This window comes from Mirounga angustirostris, unplaced genomic scaffold (genome assembly GCF_029215605.1).
Source record: "Mirounga angustirostris isolate CCGP_5_RB_7025 unplaced genomic scaffold, mMirAng1.0.hap1 SCAF_4, whole genome shotgun sequence".
NCBI lineage: Eukaryota > Metazoa > Chordata > Mammalia > Carnivora > Phocidae > Mirounga > Mirounga angustirostris.
The window spans coordinates 138,792,093-138,811,830 of NW_026991712.1; the positions used below are offsets into that span (position 1 = coordinate 138,792,093).

The 19,738-nt window shown below is 45.1% G+C and overlaps 1 protein-coding gene across 2 annotated transcripts in view; it reads right to left on the reverse strand.

Annotated features, from left to right (window-relative positions):
- Positions 1-18,975, reverse strand: part of PGM1 (phosphoglucomutase 1) — a 62,640-nt gene extending 43,665 nt beyond the window's left edge. Inside the window, exon 1 of one of the 2 annotated variants that reach the window (XM_045897502.3) lies at positions 18,513-18,975. In XM_045897502.3, the coding sequence (XP_045753458.2) occupies positions 18,513-18,758 (246 nt within the window). In that variant the 5' untranslated portion in view covers positions 18,759-18,975. Of the gene's footprint in view, positions 1-18,116; positions 18,240-18,512 lie in introns of those variants that run through there. The other variant, XM_045897505.3, reaches the window with a different exon arrangement.
- Positions 18,976-19,738: the final 763 nt, after the last annotated feature.

Consider the following 19,738-nt stretch of genomic DNA (forward strand, 5'->3'; position numbering starts at 1 on the left):
TAAAAACAAAACAGTGGCATCAGAGCATGTACATCCTTTAGCATCTGTCAGCCTGTTGTCCATCTGTTTATCCACCCATATATCCAGCAGTTACTACATAAACTGACTTGCTGCATTCATTTCACCAAATGCTGTGTACCACGGGAAGAGGACAGACTCAAGCTGTCAAGAAACTTTTGGTCTACAGAGAGAGAGAGATAAGTCAACGAATTGTTAAAAAAAAAAAAAAATGGAGTAAGAAGTGCTAATCTGGGAACTCAAGAGGGAGTTATGAGCTCCCAGAGGTGAGAGAGAAGGTAAGGAAGGCATTCCCCACCTCCAAAATGCCATTCTTAGTTCATGTGGCTAAATCTAAAAACAATCTTTGAAGAGGCACAGGGCTTAGAAGGCCTTTTCCTACATACTGCACTTGTGACGAGGGCTCCTGTTTTATTAGAAATTACCAATATTCAACCATTTTGACCTGTAAAAATGGCAATTTACATGTTTCATATAGAATTTTTATATGTACCTTTTATTTCCTTTTTGGAACATCTTCAAGACAATTTTCACTTAACTCCCTTAAGGAAAATGAAGGGAGGGAAATCGGAGGGAGAGATGAACCATGAGAGACTATGGACTCTGAGAAACAAACAGGGCTTTAGAGGGGAGGGGGGTGGGGGATTGGTTAGCCCCGTGATGGGTATTAAGGAGGGCACGTACTGCATGGAGCACTGGGTGTTATATGAAAACAATGGATCGTGGCTCACCACATCAAAAACTAATGATGTACTGTATGGTGACTAACATAATAAAATTAAAAAAAAAATCTATTAAACTCAGAAAAAAAAAAGAATATTCATTTGGCGCTAACAGAGTATTTTCCCATATTCTGACTATTACCAGAAGCTATGTATGAAAACCCCTTGGTTAAAAAAGAAAAAAAAAAAGTAAAAAGTATTTAAAAGTGGGTCTAAAGAATTGCTTGCTCACTTGTGGTTGTATGTTTCCCTCTTGTGGCGGAAAATGGAAAAACACGCACGGTTTCTCACGACCTCGCAAGTTGCGTGGCCCTAGCGGCTTCACCCAACTTGAGGGGGCCACATTCACCTCAGACAGAATGGGAATCATGCCCCCTGGAGTTGTGTGGCAGGCGGTGGTTGGCCCTCTATCACACAATTAAAACACGAAGGGATTTCTGGGCTTTTAAGAAAAGGAAAGGTATGGTGAGGTCGTTCTCTGTCTCATTATTAAGGATTTTTCCAACTGCATGGCCTGGCCAAACTAGGATGTCCGGCTGTAAAGGAAGTGAGTGAAGGTGGCCACAAAAGGGGGATGTCTTTTTCTGTGGAATCTTTGTGAGCCTAAGTTGCTATGAAATGGGGATAGTAAAGCTTCCTTTCAAAATTCTGAAAGCATATGAGAAAAGGCATGTGAAGTGCTTATCACAATGCCAAATCATTGAGTAGCAATCAATAAATACTATCCAAACTACCAAAATCAGAAAGACATGTTGATAAGGACTGATCACATCCTTCTAACCCAGCCTCTGATCTCTAGAGCAGGTTAGACCAGGCAGGAAATAATCAATGCTATAGGTGGGGCTGGGTGGTGAGATGTACAATGGGCCAGGCAAAAGGCTGGGGAAAGGGATTCTACCGCCCCTGCTCTAACCAGAGGGCTCTGGAGTCAGATAGGGCCTGGGTCTGAATCCTGCCTTTGCCACCTCTGGCTGTGTATGGCCTTTCTGGCCTCAATTCTCTTATTCGTAAAATAGAGACAATGATACCTGCTTGAAAGGTTGTTGTACGCAGGAAATAACCACAGGAGGTCAGTGTGTTGGGCAGTGTTCCAAGGGCTTTGTAAGCATTAACTCCTTAGATCTTCACAACAGCACTGTAAGATCAATACTATCATTCTCAGCCCCATGTTAGGGACAAGGACACCTCGGGATACAGATGATACAGATTTATCATCTCTCCAAGGCCAAACAGCTGGGAAACTGTGGAGATGGGTTTGAACACAGGCAATCTGGCTCCAGAGCCCACACTCAACCATCATGCTGTAAGCAGCAAATAATCAACAACCGCTTTTAAAACAGCAATCTATGGGGAGCCTTGGTGGCTCAGTCGGTTGAGCGTCTGCCTTCGCCTTGGGTCATGATCCCGGAGTCCTGGGATGGAGGCCCACCACAGGTTCCCTGCTCAGCGGGGAGCCTGCTTCTCCCTCTCCCTCTACCCACCCCCCACTTGTGCTTCTCTCTCAAATAAATAAATAAAATCTTAAAAAAAAAAAAAAAAGTCTACCTTGGGGCACCTGGGTGGCTCGGTCGGTTAGGCATCCAACTCTTGATTTCAGCTTATGCTCTCAGGGTCATGGGATCCGGCTCTGCACTCAGTGGAGAATTTCCTTGAGATTCTCTCCCCTTCTCTCCCCTCTCCCTCTGCCTCTCCCCGCCCCCCAACTTGTGCATGCTCTCTCTCTCTCCCCCTCTCGCTTTATAAAATAAATAAGTAAAATCTTAAAAAAAAAAAAAAAAAAGGTCTACCTTGAGGAATGAAGCACAGTGGAAATCTGGATTTGATCCCAACTCTAGGTAATTTTGAGTATCTTAGTGATCTTAGGCAAATCACTCACCTTCTATTTCCTTAACTGTGAAACAGGGGTCTAAATATCAGTGTCTTCAGAGTTGTTGAAAAGATTAAATGAGATCTTAAAGTATATGAGCTTTGGTGGCCTGCACAACCCACCTGCATTTGGTGGACAGAGCACAGGTTGTGGGTTGAAAACTCCACCCAAAAAAAAAAAAATTATGTTGAATTCCTGACCCCAGATGCCTGTGAATATGACCTTATTTGAAAAAAGAGTCTCTACAGATGTGATAAAATTAAGATGAGGTCAGACTACATTAGAGTTGGTCCTAAATCCAATGACTGGTGTCTTTATATAAAGAGTGGGAGATTCGGGGACAGAGACAGAGGGGGAAGAAAAGCAAGTGAGGCTAGAGGCAGAGACAGGAGCTCTGCTCACGGTGACTATGGCCACCACCAGAGCTAGAAGAGGCAGGGGAGGATTCCCTGGAGCCTTCAGAGGGAGCATGGCCTTGCTGATGCCTTGATTTTGGACTTGTAAGCCTCTAGAACTGTGAGAAAATAAATTTCTGTTGTTTTAAGCCACACAGTTTGTTGTATTTTGTTATAGCAGCCCTATGGAACTAATATTAAAATTTTTAATATAAATAAATACAATTTTTTAAAAAAGGCAAGCCCAGCTCCAGGGACAGCTGATCCCTCTGCAGCAGGGTGGCTGGTCTGAGGGAGAGGCCCTTTGATAGACCTCTCCCTCAGGTACTTTCCTTTGCCCCAGAGTGCTTGGTTCTTATCACCAAATAACACAGTATGCGCCATGGCTTGGTATATACAAACAAGCCTCCTCCCTCGCTCAGTGAAGAGGAGAAAACACATTTTGTAACTTCGGTACCTGGAATGAAGAAGAGTGGACAGTCGCTAAATATTTGATGGTTGCACTTTTGAAGTAAGAGCATTCTATGACTAGCGTTTCTGAGGACAGAGGTGAGCTTTTCCAGATAGTTGCCCAGTGGGTCTCCTGTCCTGAGACCAACCTCAACTATAAAATTACTCCCAGCATCAGACGACTTCCCAAACCATAAGGCATCCACAACAGAGAACACTCTGCCTGAGTACTGGCATTTTAGGTAATTTCCACAGCACACAGACTTGTGCAATAACAATCAGGAACAGAGCTAGAAACTGCAATAGCGAAGGGAGTAGAGCTCGTTAGGCTGTGTGGTTGAGGCCCAATGCTTGGGCTGCTTCCAAGAGGAGCCCTGTATCATTGCAGGCAGAGAGATGGAGAGGTGCTCATTCCCGGAAGCAAACTTCAGTGCTGGGGAGAAAAGAGGTGAGAGACAGTCGGGGAGAGAGAGAGACTAAAGCTAACAGGAGGAAGAGAGGCCCACCCTGCATCCCAGCCCATCTACAAGTATTAGGGTGAGAGCTACAGGAAGCAGCACAGCTACACTGCATGTCTAATTTATTTTTTGTAAATTTTTGTGTCTTTAAATGTGTGCTTTAACTGAATGGACTGTGCATCCTACACTCTACAGTATGGATTTAGATCAACCAAGCCAAGGGAAAAGACTTGCCCTGATGACAACAGCAGGTCACATACAGACCACTGTAGGCCATATATTCTGCTGGTTAAAGACAGTCAGCAAACAGAGCTCTGATGCGTTATTGACCAAACCTCTTGGCCCAGTCCTCCCTATAAATAGCTTTTTAGGAGGGGGGTGGGGGGATGGGTTAGCCTGGCGATGGGTATTAAAGAGGGGACGTATTGAATGGAGCACTGGGTGTTATACGCAATGAATCATGGAACACTACATCAAAAACTAATGATGTACTGTATGGTGATTAACATAACATAATAAAAAATAAATAAATAAAGCTTTTGTCACGAAAAATAAATAAATAAATAGCTTTTTAGCTTTGCTAACCTAAATCTCCATCTGTGATTCTCCATTCCTACCGGAGTCACAAGACAATTCTGAGGCTGCGTCTTAGGCTGGCCTGTGTGTAGAAGCAAGCATCAGGGGTTAAGGACCCGTGTGGTGATAACTCACCACTGGCTACGTGGCTGCCTCCTCCCTTCCTGCAAAACAGGAGTTATGAAGACTTCTATTTTAAAGTCTCAGCTTGTGGGCTTACTTTCCACAATGGCCTCGTTTTTCCCACACTCCCTCTATGTAGAATGTCTCCACTTTTTCCCGGCTTTCTTTCCATCATCCTTCAAGACCTGACTCGAACACTTCTGCCCTGGAAGCTTCCCCTGACCGCCTCCCCAAGCCCCCCTCCACAGGGCTCCCAATGGCACCCTAAAGGAGGCACCTGTCACGTTCTATTGTAATGCCCACTGGACAATGAGCTCCACAGGGTGCTGAGACTGTCTCGATGTGCTTGTGCATACCCCAAATACACAGCACAATAGTGAGCAACGACAGGGTACTCGGCAGATGTCTGAGGGACGAAAAGCACCTCCTCAAATATTATTCAGGAGAAGTTGCTGGAGCAAGCAGATCCAACCATTTACTAGAACCGCTATGCTAAAACCCTAAGGTTGCCGGGGGGCGGGGTGGCCTGGGTGGCTCAGTCAGTTAAGCATCTGCCTTCGGCTCAGGTCATGATCTCAGGGTCCTGGGATCAAGCCCCACATCAGGCTCCCTGCTCAGTGGAGAGCCTGCTTCTCCCTCTCCCTCTGCCTGTCGCTCCCCCTGCTTATGCGCGCTCTCTCTCTCTCTTTCTGTCAAATAAATAAATAAAACCTTTAAAAATAAAATAAAAAATAAAACCCTCAGGGGGAGACCTGGTGTGCAAACACCAAACACCAAGATTAGCACTTCAGCTACTCAGGACAGTTTTGCTTGTTTGGGGTTATTTGGGTTATTCTGGATTCTTTGGGTTACTTGGGCTGGTTGCTGTGTTCTTTTGAGATGAGATAACTAAGTATCAGGCTGATGATGTATTACTGAAAGCCTCAAGTTATATAGAACTGGTCCCCACCCCCCGCCCCGGCCAACACACACACAGGCCCTGAGCATGAAACACTTACGCTTTGTAAGAAAGACATTTCTGTTCTGAAATTTACAGACCAATGGGTGTGGAGCATCTTGATAGGTCACTGACAACGCTGAGAAGTAAAACTGAGAAGGTGGGAGCAGGCTGGGAGACCCTTAGCAAAGAGAAGTTTAAAGTGTCTGTATTTCCCATCAAAATTCCCACTAGCGACATGCTTATCATGACTATGTGTGAGGCATTATGCTAGGTGACTTCTGACACATATCTTATTATTTCCTAAACACATCTCCATGATATATTATTTTAATTTTATAAATAAGTTAAAAAAAAAAGAGTTCAAGCAGTTTTGCCCAAGATTAAACTGCTAATAAATAGCATATCCAGGAATGAAATTCAAGTCTTTCTGACATCAAAAGCATTTAAACTGCCACAATATTCTAATGTAAAACAAGTCGTTTTGATATCCCACTAAAGATCCTCAAAATGGCAAGATATCTTTACTTTCTGGTTATGCGTTAGCACGTCTGGGGTTTGGACTTTGAGAGATGCTAGATAAAATCCCATGTGGAGATTTGTTTTGGTAGGAGGCGTACATCAGTCCAGCGGGGTGACCTTCCTGAAGCGAGGGTGGAATTTCAAAACAACCATCCTAACGCACGTTTGGGTTGCATCTTAGAGTTCCCAAACCCTCTGTGTGCCCATTATTTAATCTTCATAAAACCCGCTGATAGGACTGGTATTAGAATTAATCCCATTTTACAAATGAGAAAACTGAGCTTTACGTCAGTTCAGCAGGCTCCATGATATTGTACAGTAAGTTGTGCCACTGAGATTTGCACCAAAATCTTCAATTCCAACCCATCACTAGGTACTGAAGTCGTTTGGTAAGATTCAGGGAGCCACCACGTGGCCTGTCTCCCATCTGGCATTACGTCAGAAGTCTACAGAAGCACTGTGGGTTATGGAGTTCTGGAATCTTCTCAACAATTATTCCCAGACTTTTAAATAGAACAACAAAAGTATTAGCCACATGCATTAAACCAGCGACTGCTCCCGGCCTCCACCCTTAGTTCACTCTCAGCTGAGGTCTCCCTCAGCAGAGATGACATCCTCATTCTCCCCTCCCCCGCTCAAGGCCAGGCTGGCTGCTCTCCTGTGTGTTCCACAAGTCCCTGAACTTCTCTCAGACAGCTGAAGTGGGTTGAATGGTAGCCACTGCCACCATCTCCCTGCAAAGGTATGTCCACCCAGAACCTGTGAATGCAGGCTTGCAGATTAATTAAGGATCTCGAGCTGAAACCATCATGGATTATCCGGGTGGGCCCTAAATCCAATAACAAGTATCCTTAAAACAGACGGAAGAAGAGAAGACAGACACATGTGAAGGCAGGGGCAGAGACTGGGGTGATGCAGCCACACACACGTAGGACACTTGGAACCACCAAATGCTGAAAGAGGAAGGAAGCACTCTCCCCTGGAGCCTTCAGAGGAAGCACAGACCAGCCAACACCTTGATTTCACACTTTGGGCCTCCAGAATTGTGAAAAAATAAATTTCTGTTCTTTTAAGCCACCTAGTTTATAGTCATCTGTCAGCAACCCTAGGAAACACACTAGCATTTGCACCACATTTTTGTGAACTACCTATGGATGCTCCTCGACTAGCTTGAGCATCCTGAGAACAAAGACTTTGTCTTACTCACCCCGGCACCCCCAGCCAACTCACACAGTGCCTGCACATGCAGACTGCTCAACAATGCTTGGTGAATGAATAAATCCAGGCAGTCCAGGAGGCTTACAGCAATGCCAGCATACATTCCTTGCAGCTTCCCGTCAGCAGCATGACGTTAGCCTGGGCCAGGTAACCGTTCCACAGATCCGCCCTAAAACAGCCATCTTCGACTACCCACTCCTGCCTCAGAACTCCCAACAAGGTAAAAGCCTCAAATCCATGAGCCTGTGAACCTCTGCCTCACAGACTGAATTCAGGGAATAATGTATGGCTACAGACAGAATAAGACATCTATGTGGTGGGCATGGTGGCAGACACACAAGACCTCTCCTCTGCCCTCCAATGGCCTCGGCGTTTGGAAGAACCATAATAATCATTAGAATCACCCAAATCTTCCATTTACTAAAGATAACGTCAAGCACTATGTGAGCGCTTCACAAATTTTGCTTCATCCTCACATGAACATTTCAAGGCAGACATTATTACTCTTCTTAAACCAAATCTACACATGGGGGAACTGGCTATGGCGAACTGTGGGATCGTGTTTTTCTCATGGATTTGACTACACAGGGCTCGGTGCCAACTGCGTGGCCCAGCTCAGAGAAGCAGTCTGGCTTTTGTAACAGGTGCCAACCTTACTCCCAATTCCATTTGAGTTTCCTACACTTATTTCCCGTTTGCTTCATTTTTAAACATACTTCATTTCATTCTGCTCCACAGAATGCATTTCTCAGAGTCCCCAAGAGGCAGCGTAACATAATAGTTTTATGACTAAAGCAAAAGATCTTTCCCCAGCCCCACCCAGTTATGCCATCCCAGCTCCATTTTCTGGCCTCTGTGCGACCATGAGCGAGCTCTTGGAGTCAGGTGGGCACAACTTTAACATCTAGGTCTCTGGTTTCTGTGGCTTAGAGCTGACAGGACTCTCATCCTAGGTCAGGGCCATTTTGTCTTCTTGTGTTTTAACAAACCTTCTCATGGTGCACAATTTCTAAATGCCTAACCAAAGCATGTTTAGATGTCTACCAGAGTGGAAGAGAACCGTATCCCCAGGCCACCATGGGCATTTGCAGAAGGCAAGCAGAATGCCAGAATCTCCCTCAGCATGAACTGCCTTCTAGGACCTTTTCTTGACAGGGCAGTGTTCTTGAACGGCACAAAATATGGTAACTCATTTTAAACAGTTATGCCAGAGCATCTTCATTTAAATTAGTGCTATCTCCTTCAAAACAATCATCTTGGGAAGCAACATATTTATTCAAACAGTGCTCACACTGCACTAACATTTCTGGAACTCTTTCTCAGCAACTGTCTTAACAGTCTGTGGCACTTCCTTTGAAAGTCTTCAGTCATAACAAATTTCATCCTCTGAGAATAGATTTGAACTTTGGAAAGAGACAAAAATTGGCTGGAGCCATGTCTAATGAATAAAGTGGGTGATCAAATCTTGTTACATCGTTTTAGGTGAAAAATGAGGCATGACTATAAAATAATGTGACTGGTTTTCCTAGGTGACCCATAAACCAACTGGCTGAAAAATAATTCCCATAGAGGAGTTTCAAAATGCCCCAAGCACTAGACGCATCACTGGCATTAAGTGTACGGTTCCCAGAGGGGTGATTTGACAGGGTACAATACTAATTTGGATATATAAGTTCAAATATGTTTGTAAAAAAAGAAATCTGATTGCTTACACTCGTGAAAATGAAGAAGCGATTCTCCTGGAGAAATTTCTCCTCCTTTTTTTTTTTTTTTTTGACAGCCTGCTCTGCTTTGGAGAGGAAGTCCGCTGAGAAAAACCTAGTGGTGATTTTCATTTCTTGTGTCAGTCCTTCCCCATCCAACCAAAGGCTCCTTGAGAAAGGGGACATCTTCATCTCTGTGTCTCCAGTGCTCAGGATAGCACGCACAGAAGCACGGGACACTAACTCCACTGTTCTTGACACAAACCCTTTGACTTTGCTTCTCGTCCTGCTGGGGCTTCCCTTGCTCAATGTAACTTCTTCTGCCTAGCAACCGAAACTGGGCCATGTAAAACCCATCCACTCAAATTTAGAGAGACCTAAGGTAGACTAGTGGTTGCTTAGAGCCAAAAGCATAAGGAAACAAGAGGGACTGACTGCTAATACACAGGGCTTCACTTCGGGTCATGGAAACATTCTAAAATTAGACCGTGGTGATGGTTGCACAACTCTGTGAACACATTAAAAGGTATGAAATTGTACACTTTAAATGGGTGAGTTGTGTGATGTGTGAATCATATCTCAATAAAGTAGTTTATTTAAAAAGCCCTCCACAACAGGAATGCCTGTGCCTTGGTTCCTTTCTAAGATGGTGGTTGGAATAAATGAATAGTCAGGTTCTCTTCCAAAAATCTAGCTCCCTATATAAAGTTGTTTCTGTCTTCTTCTGTAACTCTATCACTTGAAAATGGCTTCGTGGTTTTCACCAGATTTGGAAAGCATGTTTAGGATAGTGAGGACTGCTGAGTGTCCCCCAACATCAGTTATCCCTTTCTGACACCCCCAATGTTTAGCCTGACACATAGCACCCAGAATAAAATGGATATATCCCAGCCTCCTTGCTGCTAGAGGAGGCCTTAGACTAAGTTTTGGCACAGAAGACGTGAGTAAAATTAATGATGTACATTATCTGAGAAAGGTGTGCCTTCATTCCACTTCCTTCCTGTTGCCTGGAATGACCATATGGTGGTAGGCAGCCACCTTGGATCATGCAGATAAGGGCAACTCACTAGGGAAGGCTGAGCAAAAAAGAAAAGAAATACAGAATCCCTTACACAACAGAGCCACCACACCAGCCTAGGACTGCCCACACCCACTCTATTACAGAAAGGGTTCTATTACTATGAGCTTTTATTTTGTTATTTTGTTTAAGTAACTTATTTTTAGATTTCGTTTTCATAGCCAAACCTGTATGTTAACTAATGATAAAATCTGATCTTCTGCACCAGAACAGAAACTAAAATATGCATCAGCATACCTTTTATGCCATGGCAAAATTGTTACCACTGCTACCCTGGAAGGCAGACTACTGGTCAATCAAGCCTAGGCAAATGGGAGAAATTAAAAATAGGAGCGGCTGTTGGCTGCTTCTCGCCAGAGTAGAGAGGAGCTCAGGCAACGACTTGCCAGTCCACAGGCAAAAATGAAGATAAAGCTCCACTAAGAGAAATATCTTTGACTGTGGCCTGCAAACTATGTTGCCCAAGTCCAGTAATTTGTGACCTTGTAGAGCTGAGATGACCACTCTTTATGTACCCAAGCTAAGGCAGCTCTCCATGAAGCAGCAGGTGTAGAACAAAGGTCTGTGGCCTCAACTCTTTCCCAGGATTCTTCGCTAGACAATGAAAACTGACCCACCAGCAAAGATCTGATTAAGGATACTGCTTTCTTATTCAGCCTAGCTTTTCCTATCTCAAGGCAGACATCATTGATGGAGACGTCAGAGGGGGGACAGAGCAGAGAGGCCAGAAAATAAAAGCTAAAGTTGTCAGGCTTGGCGCACCTGGGTGGCTCTGTTGGTTAAGCATCTGACTCTTGATTTAGGCTCAGGTCATGATCGCAGTGTTGTGAGATCAAGCCTCACATCGGGCTCCACACTCAGCATGGAGTCTGCTTGGGATTCTTTCTCTCTCTCAGCCTCTGCCCCTCCCCCCAAGCTCTCTCTCTCGCTTGCTCTCTCTCAAAATAAATAAATAAAATCTTTGGGAAAAAAGTTTTCAGGCTTAAAACCCTATCTATGTGAGAATTTTCCCTGTGGTTATCAGTACATAGAACTGATCAGAATAGGCCAGAAGAAGCCTAATAAGCTTTAGAAGTAATTATACAGTGAAACAAACCAAAAACTTGGTCTGCAAAAGCAACCCCTGCCTTCATACATCCCCCAGCTTTCATCAGCAGAAAGCAGGATGCAAAAGCTATGCAGATCCCAAAAAGTCTCAAAACCTATTCCGCAGTGTCCAGGACTAAGTGAGCACTGAGGACAGAGAATAAGAGAGTCCCTCCCAGAGGGCAGAACCAGGGCTCCCTGTAGACCTACTCCATGGTCAGGGCAAAGAGTCTGCACTCCCCACCAGCAGCAGGCTGGTGACTGCTTTACTTATATAATTATGTAAGTATATATATTTGTTGGAAGGAATCTGAGCTGCTGCCGCAGGGGAAGAATGATGTGTTTTATAGATGGGAAGAAGAGTGGGACATGGTTATCTGCACGCCCAAAGAGATGACCCATGCAGAGATTTCTACCTGCAACTCCTTTTCTTAAGGTAACAGAACCACCCATTTTTAGCCGGCCACATGCCTCCCAATATAAAGTCTACATATTTTGCCCTTCTTGCAGTAAGTATGGAAAATCTAATCAGTGGATGGTGAGTAGCAGTGAAGTGTGCAATTTCCAGACTGTTTAAAGGGAAAAAAACGCTTTGCTCAATCTTTTTCCTGTGCCCACTGGCAGCAATGCGGTTGTAGTTATGGGGGCCCCTGCAGCCAGATGGGCAAAGGCAACACCTTCAAGACAGCAGAGCCGCAAGACTGAAGGAGGGTGGGTCCCACGGATCTACCATACTAGTCCTGGCCTGCGACACCCAGCCTATTTCATGAGACAGAGAAAAACTTCTTCTATTTCATGAGACAGAGAAAAACTTCTATTCAGTTTAATCCACTGCTGTTTTGAGTTTCTGTGACAACACCTTGAACCTATGTAATTGTACACATTTTTGACTTAAAATACAGGCTACACGGGGTACATCAAATTCACATTGGGAGGCAGTTAAAATGTCATCTTCTAGAGCCTCCAAATCTGAGCTATGACAAGACACTGGGCCTTGACGGGAACTCTAACAGAGATTTCAGATATGAACCGAGGAGAAAGCCACAGGGCCCAAGGCTGCATATTGCATGTGCTGAATTATGATTGCTATCCTTCTTATATGTGCAATTCTGAGTAGCAGCGGGAATGTGCAGTGCTACACGGAGTGAGAGGGGGAAAGAGTCAGATTTAGGTCAGTGAAGCTAAGAGAGAGAGGCTCCCGAATTTGGCTAAAATATTTTACATAACAAAGGCTGTAGTGGCTAAGTGTTCCACTCTAAAGAACAGTCCTGTCCATTCCTCCATCTAACCTCTTTCTGCTATGTAGCCCCTCCAATAAAGTGGCCTCTTTTCTGTCCACATACTCTCCACTCTTCAAGACACAATTCACGTTCTATCACTTCTTTCCCCAATCCAGAATGTTCTCTCCTTTATCTGCACTCAACACTTTTTCTAATCCTATTCTTTGCATGGGTATGTATTTCTTGTGTCTTATCTCCACCAAAGATGGCACACTCCAGGATGGAAAAGGACAGTATCCTATTTATCCTGGTATTTAATAACAATTCCAACTCAGAAAGTATAAACAGGGGGAGAACAATCATTCATAAGCCCATCATAAATAAAGGACTTTTTTTTTAATAGGAGTTACACCATATTAAAAAGTGACCCAAAGATGATTCTCTGCCAAGTCATCCTTGCCCTAAGGATATCAGGTTTTAAGTAAGGGTAGCAAGGTGCCTCTACCTAACACCAGTTACCTCAGAGTCCCAAAACATTCCCCGTCCTGCCCGGTATTCTTTCATTCCCTTCTCAGAACTCTAGCTAGAAATATGTCCCTTCACCTGTGTTTGTAGTTGGCCTCATGAAAGTTCAGGGAAAGAGTGATCCATCCCAAATGGGAGATAGTGGTGTTCCTCCACTTAAGACTAAGTTCTCAAAGCCCCACTGGTTTGCTTTGAGAACCTGAGACCCTTAATCTCTGTGTCATGTATTTGATGCCCATTTTGGTGCAAGCAGTACCTGACACTAAAAGGGGATCATTCGTTTAATGCACGGGTTCTTAACTGAGGATCCTTAGACCCCACCCCCTAATAGGTCCCTGGGTAGAATTCGATGGGGTCTGTGGAGTCTGAATGGCAAAATAAACAAAATCTTTGTCTTAACTAACCTCTAAAGGAAATTTAGCATTCCCTTGAATTATGAATTTAGGCAATAAACCACAGAATTATTATTATTACCATTACTAATACCACCTGGGACTTTATCATCAATAGAAATCACATATATTTTCAGGGGCACCTTGGGTGACTCAGTCCGTTAAGCGTCCGACTCTTGATTTCGGCTCAGGTCATGATCTCAGGGTTCTGGGATCCAGCCTCGTGTCAGTCTCAGCAGGGAGTCTGCTTGAGATTCTCTATTTCCCTCTCCCTTTGCCCCTCCCCCCTGCTCATGCTCTCTTTCTAATCTTTAAAAAAAAATCACAGATATTTTCATATCATAATTATCTTAAAATATTAAGATTACAGATATATCAAAATATCATTTATACTTATCACTATTCTAAAGTAAGATAGTATTAGACCTTCCACTAAATTTTGTTAATGTGTCAATAAAGAAGCATATCTATCTTGCTGTATCACAAATTTGGTTAATATTTTGATAATTTTATTTCCAATACAATTTTTATTTCCTTTGTAATTCTTTATATTTTATTTATTTTAAAATAAAATTATTCTGAGATGGGGTCTGTAGATTAAACAAAGGAATCCAGGGCACAAGAATCCCTGTGAATTGATGAAAGAAAACCTGCTTACTAACAAGCTCTCATGAAAGCATTTATTTATTTTTTTTTAAAGATTTTATTTATTTATTTAATTGACAGAGAGAGAGAGACAGCGTGAGGGGGAACACAAGTAGGGGGAGTGGGAGAGGGAGAAGCAGGCTTCCCCCTGAGCAGGGAGCCCGGTGCGGGGCTCGATCCCAGGACCCCAGGATCATGACCTGAGCCGAAGGCAGTCGCTTAACCAACTGAGCCACCCAGGCGCCCCATGAAAGCATTTATTTTGCTGATGATAATGATGAACTATCCTTCAAAATATCCAAACATTCATTTACTTGTGACTTCAAATTCTTCCCAATTCCTAAGACTGGTCATTTGCAGATCATTGGGCCCAAGAGCAATTTTTAGAGACTACGAATGGTTTGAACTGAGTTGTCTGCACTGGTATCTCTTAGACTTCTCAGTAACCGAAGCCCATAAATTCCTTTCTCACTGTGCTAATCTGAGCTAGGTTTTTGGCACTTGAACCCACTGGCTTCTGAGTAACATGGAATCCCTCTATATTGGCTGGGGCCACTGAAGGTAGAGGAAGGTGGGGGACAGTGCCGATATCTATGAAGTGTTAATATCTGCACCAGGTTAGGCCTGATTAACTTAGTGTCCCCACACCAGCAGAACACTGATAACACAAAAGTCCTGCCCCAGGCCCATCCTGAGGTTCCCCCACAAGGGTCATTCAATCAGCTGCCAGGTGAGAAGAGACTACAGGTATTTTAAAACATACTGTTTCATTTAATCCTCAGATTAAATGGTATGTCTCATCATTTCCAACCTTTACAGACAAGGGGGAGGGTGGGGAAGGATCAGAAATCAACTAACTTGCCCAACAGTCTCCAACTCCTATATTTTTACTCTTTCCTGCCTAGAATTCTTCCCCTCGACAAATCCACCTTAGCAATTCCAACTTGCCCTTCAAGCCTCAATTCAGCTACCACTTTTAGTGTTCTAAGACCTCAAAAAGAAACCTCGTACCGTTTTCTGATGCCTTAGGAAACATCTTGCTAATGGGTACACAGAATAAGTCAAGATAAAGCCCAGAAGCTTAGAGGCACAGTTCAAAGCCCGGGCAGCTTGAAGCTGAGATGCTGAGTGGCTTGGTGGGGCCACTCTTGCTGCTGGGGGTTGGTCCTTGCCAACTCTCTAATGGCTCCCTGCACACCAAATGCTGACCTCTACTTTCACTTTTTGCCTTTTTTCATAAGAGCAAAAGTCCTTTGCAGATTTCTTTTGGTTTGCCATTTGCAAAAACAGGCATTTAACATAGGTCTTTCATAAAAGTGAAGTGGCATAAGACAAACTTTCAAAAAGCAGGGGATACCTCTACAGCCTTCCATGCTCTTCCCCCTTCAGTACCTGGCACATACCCTGAACAGTAACACCTAACGCACTGTACTTCTCTGTTTACTTTTTTTTTTAATTTCATTTATTTACTTGAGAGAGAGAATGAGAGAGAGAGATAGAGCACATGAGAGGGGGGAGGGTCAGAGGGAGAAGCAGACTCCCCGCCGAGCAGGGAGCCCGATGCGGGACTCGATCCCAGGACTCCAGGATCATGACCTGAGCCGAAGGCAGTCGCTTAACCAACTGAGCCACCCAGGTGCCCCTCTGTTTACTCTTGTCTACCTCCCCTTCTACACTGTTTTTGCTGAGGGCAGGAATATTTTGTATCCCAAATACTTAGCACAACATAATAAATGTTTAAAGAGAATAAATGCATTGGTCACCCACTATACACTGGCTTTAAGTGCTGGAATTTGCTTATTTCTTTTTTGAAGATTTTATTTATTTGTCAGAGAGAGAGAGCACAAGCGGGGGGGCGGCAGGCAGAGGGAGAAGCAGACTCCCCACTGAGCAGGGAGCCTGATGTGGGACTCGATCCCAGGACCCTGGGATCATGACCAGAGCCGAAGGCAGATGCTTAACAGACTGAGCCACCCAGGTGTCTCAGTATTTGCTTAACTTAAAGTGTATTCCTCACCCTTCACAATTCAGGGCAGTTAAACAAAGACTCACTGAAAGTTACACTGTCCTAGGTACTACAAATACAGATAAAACCAGACCCTGTGTTAAAGAAGTTTACTTTCTAGGGGGTAGTGTCACATGTAAAGATTATTTCACTGGGATTTTACTAAACTATTCTAGAGGTATCTATGAGAAAGGAGTACTTCATAAGGGAATGAAAGTGGCAGAGAAAGGTTTCTGGGGAAAGTTTTTGGAAGACGCTACCTCAATTGATTCACACCATAAGAGACAAGTAGCATGCTTAAATCCCTGGTGAGGAGAGAGAGAGAGACAGAGGGAACAAAATCAGAGAGCAGAAAGCTGAGGACAGAAACCTAGGGAACAGCTAGGGTGTGCATAGGGCAAGCAGCCCAGGAAGGAACTCTCAAAAGTGTGAGTAGAATCAGGAGAGTGAGCAAGGCAAGGGAAGGAGGACTTTAAAAATGCAAAACCTGTAGTGCCAAAGGCAACAAAAGGCCAAATAAGGCCTAAAAAAGTATTCAGTGGATTTAGCAACTAGAAAGTCATTAGTAACCTTGGCAAGAGCGATTCTGGTGGAGTGGTGGAGGAAGCAGAAGCCAGACTGCAGTGAGGTGGTAAGTGAATGGGTAAAAAATCAGTGGTGGCCACTGGCCAAAAAGGGGAAAAGCAATAGGGCAGTAGCTAAAAGGGGATGAGGTTTTAAGAACCTATTTTTTTAGTCCTAGCCTAACTTTTTCCTTTCCACCCCACATTACTCCCAAATGGACAACTTTCCATTTGGACCTTTAAAATTCCCACTATGCTGTCAGCAAGCTCCTTAAGGACGAGTCTTGTGTCTGAAATGTCTCTTTATTGCACACATTTCTCTGCACATGGTATAGGTTCAATCTTTGTTGAATGAATGAATGAATGAATGAAATGTATATTCCACACGGGTGATAAGGAATTGAAGGGCTCTACTGGGATACAGCTATTGTTCGCTCTTCTTTCAAGGGAATTTGGGTTGTCTGAAAACTCAAGAGCATCTGCTATCCAGAGGACCTTCTCTCCTTGATGCTTATAAATGCTTGACCCAGGGAGGCAGATGTAGATCGGACCCAGGTTAGAATTTACAGACTACCAGAAAATAGATCTTTATAGATTCAAGGGTCCCTTTATTCCCAGAAGTTGGAACTGGCAGGTCAATGTTAGATTCTGGGTACTGCCACTGCAGTTCCTCTTTAACCTGCCTGGGCTTCAGTTTTCTCACTGGCAACTTGAAGATGCCCATAATAGCATCGACCTCTTCAGGCTGCAGCATAAATGAGATACCACATGTTTAGTGCTTTTCATACTGCTTGGCAAACTGACACTTATATGTTAAAGATAAAGTACTACTAAAATGAATAAAAATATTACTAAAGGGAATGAGTTCCAGAAAAGCTGGGCAGAAGTCAAAGCTTATTTTAAATACAGAAAGAAAAACTCGTTAGAAAACTTTTTCCAAAAGTGAATGAATAACCAGCCCCAACTTACCTATTTTATAAATTCACCTTTTCATTTAACAGGTTTACTTAAAAATCTATTTCAGAGTTTCACCTATCCGAGCAGACCTGTCCATAAAGTCAGTTAACCGTCCTTAGCTGGTGGGGAAAGTGGGGAGGGGGATGAGCCAAGGTGTTGCATTAATTTCCTGGCCAGCCTCTAGGGCTTGCGTAAGAGTGCCCTTGGGTATGCAGTTTCTGTTCTAATGAAAATTCATCTCCAACTCCTTTAAGAAGCCGCCTTCTTAAAACCTCATCCCCTTTTAGCTACTGCCCTATTGCTTTTCCCCTTTTTGGCCAGTGGCCACCACTGATTTTTTACCCATTCACTTACCACCTCACAACAGATCTAGAAGCACCGCCGGTGCAAAGCCGTTTCAAAAGCCTGCGCCCCAGCAAGCAGGCCGTGCAAGGGCAGGAACTCTGTCCCAGTACAAACGAGGGTGTGGGGAGCGAGACTGTGCAACCTCCTTCTCAGCCCCGAGGGCCTCACGCACCAGCTGGGCGGGCGCTCCCACCACCCCTGCCCCACGGCGTCGGGCTCCCTGCCACTGGGAAGCGCCAGTCCCAGACGAGAGAATAGCAGGCAAACGGGCGGGATGCGAGGGGTTCTGAGCAGGGCAGAGGCCGTCTGACCTTTCCGGGTTAAGGTGATTGCACACTGCGCTGAAACGGTATCTTCAAGTCACAGGAAAGGTGAACGTAAATGTCAAAGGCCTCAGCGGGAGGAGAGGAGGGGAGGGGAAGGGAGGAGGAGAAAGAAGGGCGGGGCAGGAGGCGGAGGGTCGGTCCGCCCAAGGTCAAGTCCCGTTCGCCCGCCTCCGGGGAGTCGACCGAGCAGCTCGGCGGAGCCCCGTGGCCACCTTCCAGCACACAGAGACCTCCGCAGGGCCTCCGGGCCGGGAAGAGCGAGCGCAGAGAGGCGGGGTGGAGACTGGGGCGGCCGCGCGCGGAAGTGGCCGGGCCGAGCGCGGCGGGGGGCGGGAGGGCGACGCCGGGCGCACGCCACGGAGAAGTCGGCGGGTCCCTTACCCCGTTGGCGGCGGCGATGCGGACGATGAGCTGGATGGCCTCCTTCATGTAGAACCTGCCGTCCCCGCCCACCACCAAGGTGGCCTCCTGCCGCTGCGCCGGCTCCACGGTGGAGATGATACTCTGGATGAAATTCTCCGCGTAGTTGGTGCTGCTCTGAAACACCTTCACCCGCTTCCGCAGCCCGCTCGTGCCCGGCTTCTGGTCCGGGTACGCCTGGGTCTTAACCGTCACAATCTTCACCATGGTGGCGACTCGCTTCCTGGGGCCGGAGCGGACTCTGCTAGCCGAGGGCGGCCGGAGCTGTGGCTGCAGCTGCTCTGGGGTGAGGGCTCGGACCGGGTAGGGGCAACGCCACTCTCTCGCCTGAGCTCGGCCCTCCTCCTTAAAGGGACAGGGGACAGGGCCCTCCCTCCGCCGCTGGCCCCCCTTTCCAGGTCGGTGGGGTAGGGCAAAGGAAGAGCCCACCTCCGCGCCTCTAGTGCAGTGGGTGGAGCCTCTCTCATTTCCCCATCCCTCCCCACACCCCGTAAGCCAATCCACTATAAAATGAAATCCGCAGCTCCTCCCCTAAATGGAAGAGCAGAACCTGGGTAGGGAGTCTGTCATAGGGCAAGAGTTGGAGAGGGAGTGGGAACATTGCAGACTATAATGATTTCCTGTGGTTTGACTAGAGTATCATGTGTAAATAACTTTCTGGACACCTGTTCTTAGGGATAAAAGTGCCAGTCTTAGGTAGATTCATGACTCCTTATTCTTTATATTCTCCAAATATTAGGGTATTTGTATCAGAAAAATGAGTCAACTCCCAAGGTCTAATTCGACCTACTACTTTCCCTGCGTTTACTGATGGACCAAACGCTTTACTTGCATGGTTAGGGTGGATATACTGATAACTAAGGTTTATTGAATGTAATGTTTCTAATCCTTACTAAAGTACAAGTTTTATTTTTCCCTATTTCATGCTTACAACTGAGATTCAAAAAATCAAATGGCTTGTCTAGGCACAGAGATAAGTATACGCAGGAGGCCAATTCAGGTGGGTGTGACTCCAAAACCAGGGCTCTCACCGTGATTTGCCTGCCATGTCACCAGGTTTGATAACTAGGAAATGTACAGGGAGGCCTTGATAAATATAGGTACAAATATAAGGTAAGGCTGAGTATAATTCATCATCAAAATAAGCCAGTTATTCATGTAATAGAAATTTGGTGAAGAGATGAAGG